At 46.1% G+C, this 3,847-nt stretch overlaps 1 protein-coding gene across 1 annotated transcript; it reads left to right on the forward strand.

Moving 5' to 3' along the window:
- The first annotated feature begins 1,043 nt into the window (after nucleotides 1–1,043).
- On the forward strand, nucleotides 1,044–2,739 carry LOC123984311 (transmembrane protein 121-like). The gene is made up of 2 exons (XM_046071130.1): nucleotides 1,044–1,178; nucleotides 1,478–2,739. Exon 2 carries the CDS (start codon nucleotides 1,683–1,685, stop codon nucleotides 2,631–2,633), a length of 951 nt encoding a protein of 316 aa, XP_045927086.1. The 5' UTR covers nucleotides 1,044–1,178; nucleotides 1,478–1,682; the 3' UTR covers nucleotides 2,634–2,739.
- The last annotated feature ends 1,108 nt before the right edge of the window (nucleotides 2,740–3,847 follow it).

A 3,847-nucleotide genomic window follows, 5' to 3' on the forward strand; every position in this document is an offset into this window, starting at 1 on the left:
TTCTCCACCCCCTGGAAAAGTGTTCTGTTCCTCTCTCTCTCTCTCTCTCTCTCTCTCTCTCTACCTCTTTTCTCTCTGCCTGGCTCTGCAGCTGTGGTCTGCTGAGCGTCACCTCCACACAGCAAGTGCCTTTACTTGAGCAGAAGAGGCAGAAGGAAGAGGAGGGTGGTAGCGAGAGAGAGAGAGAGAGAGAGAGAGAGAGAGAGAGAGAGAGAGAGAGACACACACACACACACACACAGAAAGAAAAAGAATCCCGGGAGTGTGTCTGAATGCACCAGAGGAGCATCTCTTTGACTTCGCAGAGAGGGCTGAGAAGGGCACAGAGACAGTCGGGCAGAGGCAAGAGGCAGGCAGCGTTGGAGTATCACAGCGCTGGTGGTGCTGGCAAAGCATGCTGAGTGGAGACAGGGGAATCCACTGGCGCTGTTGATCCTGGTGTCCCTGGCAAAAGCTGCTTGAGCAGGAGACAGAAAGCGGCGCAGCAGCCAGGACCCCGCCGGGGGGGCAGCGTTTACAGCGACAACGAAGCGTGGAGACAGCTGATACCTGCACATACACACACACACACACAGAAACATACGGGAAAACACACATGCACACAAACACACAGCTAAGTGGGGAAGGTGAGTCAGATACGCTGCATTCAAAAGATTAGCTACAACCTTCTTCTTCTGAAACACACAAACTTACACAGGAAAACAGATACTAAATGTTTTGTTTTCTTGTCCGTGGATGGTGGATGATGGAGAGGAAAACTTCTGGAGAGGAAATTCTCTTTTAAGCAGGACTGCAGAGATTTTCCCACTAAGAATAACTTCCTTTTTGGGGGAGTTGGAGGTTTAAACCCCCTATCTAAGCACAACACAAAAATAACCTCTATTCTTAGTTGCAGAAATTGAGAGCGGTCTTTGTGACCATTAAGATGCCTCATCCTGATTCAGTCTGAGCAGTAAGTGGATTATGACGGCAATATTTTGGGATTTCTCTTTTGCTTGAAAAGAGAGAGAGAAATATATCCATGACTGGTGGATTTACGTCTGTCAGAGAAGGAGAGGATCCCGTGCGTTTTCTCCTCTCTTCTGTGGATTACAGATGGGCTTTGTGAACCTCCAGTGCAGTCTCATGGATGATCGCTCGCTGCCAGTCATTAGGATAAAGTACAAAGAGGGACACAAGTGAGTATTCAGCTGGATTTTTATCTCTGAAGGCATAAAGCTTGTATGAAAACAAGGGTGTCGGAAGTGAATCTGTAATGAGAACACATTGTTGCTTTTTTTCTCTTTTAATAACAGAAAATGGGACTCTTGATTGATTAAACTGCTGTGTTGTGTGTAATGAATGATTATCAGGGTGTAAACGGCAAACACACCTCGTGAGATTTATTAATTTTTTTTACAATAGTGAACCTGTATGTTTACAGACCATTTGCCAATGAACATAATTTACTAAATGAGGGGTACTGTCTACCCGGCAGGTGGCTTGGGCTCGAGTGGAGATTGATTGAAGTGATCTGTGTGAATCCTATTAATGCATCCTGGATTCTGGCCAAGGCAGAAGCAATGGAGGGGAACACCGCTGTCTAGCAGCACAATCTGATCTGCCTCCTCAGTGGACAAACTGAGTGCCCTCTGCACTCTCTCTTCAACAACACTCCTCCTCCTCTTTTCACCCAGGCAAGGATGGTACCTCCACCTCCCACCAACAAGCCCCACGTGTGCCTTTCCACCATCCTGATCATGAGCAGCATGGCGCTGATTGATGCCTACCTGGTAGAGCAGAACCACGGACCACGCAAGATTGGCATCTGCATCATGGTGATGGTGGGAGACATCTGCTTCCTAATTGTCTTGCGTTACGTGGCGGTGTGGGTGGGTGCTGAGGTACGCACAGCTAAGCGAGGCTACGCCATGGTCCTCTGGTTCCTTTATATCTTTGTGCTGGAGATCAAGGTCTACTTTGTGTATCAAAACTACAAGGCAGACAGAAAGAGCCTGGACGCTCTCGCAAGGAAAGCGCTGACGTTGCTGCTGTCCATTTGCATCCCAGTGCTGTTTGTGGTGTTAGTTGCTATCGACCATATGGAGTATGTTCGGGCCTTCAAGAAGCGCGAGGAGATCCGTAATCGCCTCTTCTGGGTGGTGGTGGACTTGCTGGACATACTGGACATTCAAGCCAACCTGTGGGAGCCTCAAAAAAAGGGGCTTCCTTTGTGGGCGGAAGGCCTGATGTTCTTCTACTGCTACATCCTGCTGCTCGTGCTGCCCTGCGTGTCCTTGAGTGAGATCAGCATGCAGGGCATCAACATCGTGCCCCACAAGATGCTCCTGTACCCCATCCTCAGCCTGGTCACCATCAACATCATCACCCTCTTCATCCGCGGGGGGAACATGATTCTGTACAGGGACGCCAGGGTATCCGGGATCCTAATAGGAAAGAACGTGCTGGCCATCATCCTAAAGACCTGCAGCTTTGTGCAGTACCGGAGACAGTTGCAGAACGCTTCTCCTGCCTTTGGGGTGGAGATGCAGAAAAACTCGGTGGCCCACGCTCGCCCTGCCCCCACTCCCCCTCAAGTGGTCATGCAGGACCAGACGCCCCTCCCTGAAGTGACAACGTGCGAACACACATGACAGAATGGTGAGGTGAATCCTGGAAATGTCAATATGAATATACATGACCCTCAGGACGCTGGCAGGGCACAATGTTCCACACCTTTTACGGCAGTGAACACTCACATGAACACACGGGAGATCATGATTTCCACCGATGCTTAATGGCACACGAGACACTGCAGACACTTAGCAAGGATAGAGCAGTGCTGTATCCAAAGCTGCCATGGTGCAAAATACAGTATAACTTGTAACTTTGTTAAAGCATTTCCCCCAATGAATTCAGTTAACTGTGTATTTTTTCTAATCGTACAAAAGAAAAAAATGCAACTACTGCAAGATTAGAGGATATATTTTTGAATTGTGTGTGTTGCATTCTAATCTTAAACTTAAGGGTCTGTGTGCTGTTTGTGTGTATTTCTGTTGCTCGAATGTTTTTAGTAGTCGAGGGCTTTAACACAAAGTCAGTGGGAGCAAAGTAATGAGAATGAAAATAACAGTTAAAGCTTTCTCTTCAGAGAAGTGTGTTTTTATATGTGATTCTTTGATAAAGTATTGTGTACAAGATAAAGGCTTTCTCTTTCACTGGATGTCAAGGGGTTTTTCATGAAATAATTTAAAGTTATCAGGTCAATTCAGTATATTTCACTTCTTAATTAAAATTCAACAAATGTCCTTTAATTAACCTGGGTTACAAAACAAAATAGACAATGATTTTCTTTCGCGCTGGTTCTATCTACAATTAGAGACTACTTAATTGCTGAAGTTGGTGCCTTTGCAATGTCACTCATCTTGAGTGTGATTGTTAAATTCCAGGCTGCTTATTTTGAGTGAGGAGGGGAGCATTTGAAATAAATTCTCTGTGCAGTTATGAACAGTTCGATCACTGCAAAGGATGACTATGGTGCTGTAGTCATAGGACAGAACACACAGCCATGAGGCAACACTGCAGATGGATAAATGATTCCCAAATAAGGAAACCTGTTTTAATATCCTCCTCAGGCACTGACTGTCTGTGTTTGTGCTTAGTGGCAGATCTATGTAAGCACTGTCATTTTTTTCTTCACATGAAAGGACAAAATGGATACTTTGGTCCAGTGATGGGAATCCAAACAACAGCCAAGAAAACATCGTCTTCTAATGTGACAAATCTCTTTCTGTCTGGAGCAATCTTTCTTCTCACCATCACCACCAGTTGAGTGAGAGCAGAGGCTTTTTAGTATTTTCACGAACCC

The sequence above is a fragment of the Micropterus dolomieu genome, linkage group LG15, assembly GCF_021292245.1.
Source record: "Micropterus dolomieu isolate WLL.071019.BEF.003 ecotype Adirondacks linkage group LG15, ASM2129224v1, whole genome shotgun sequence".
Taxonomy (NCBI): Eukaryota; Metazoa; Chordata; class Actinopteri; order Centrarchiformes; family Centrarchidae; genus Micropterus; species Micropterus dolomieu.

Coding starts and splice junctions, on each gene's coding strand:
- LOC123984311 (XM_046071130.1), top strand. CDS start 1,683: ATGGTACCTCCACCTCCCACCAACAAGCCCCACGTGTGCCTTTCCACC.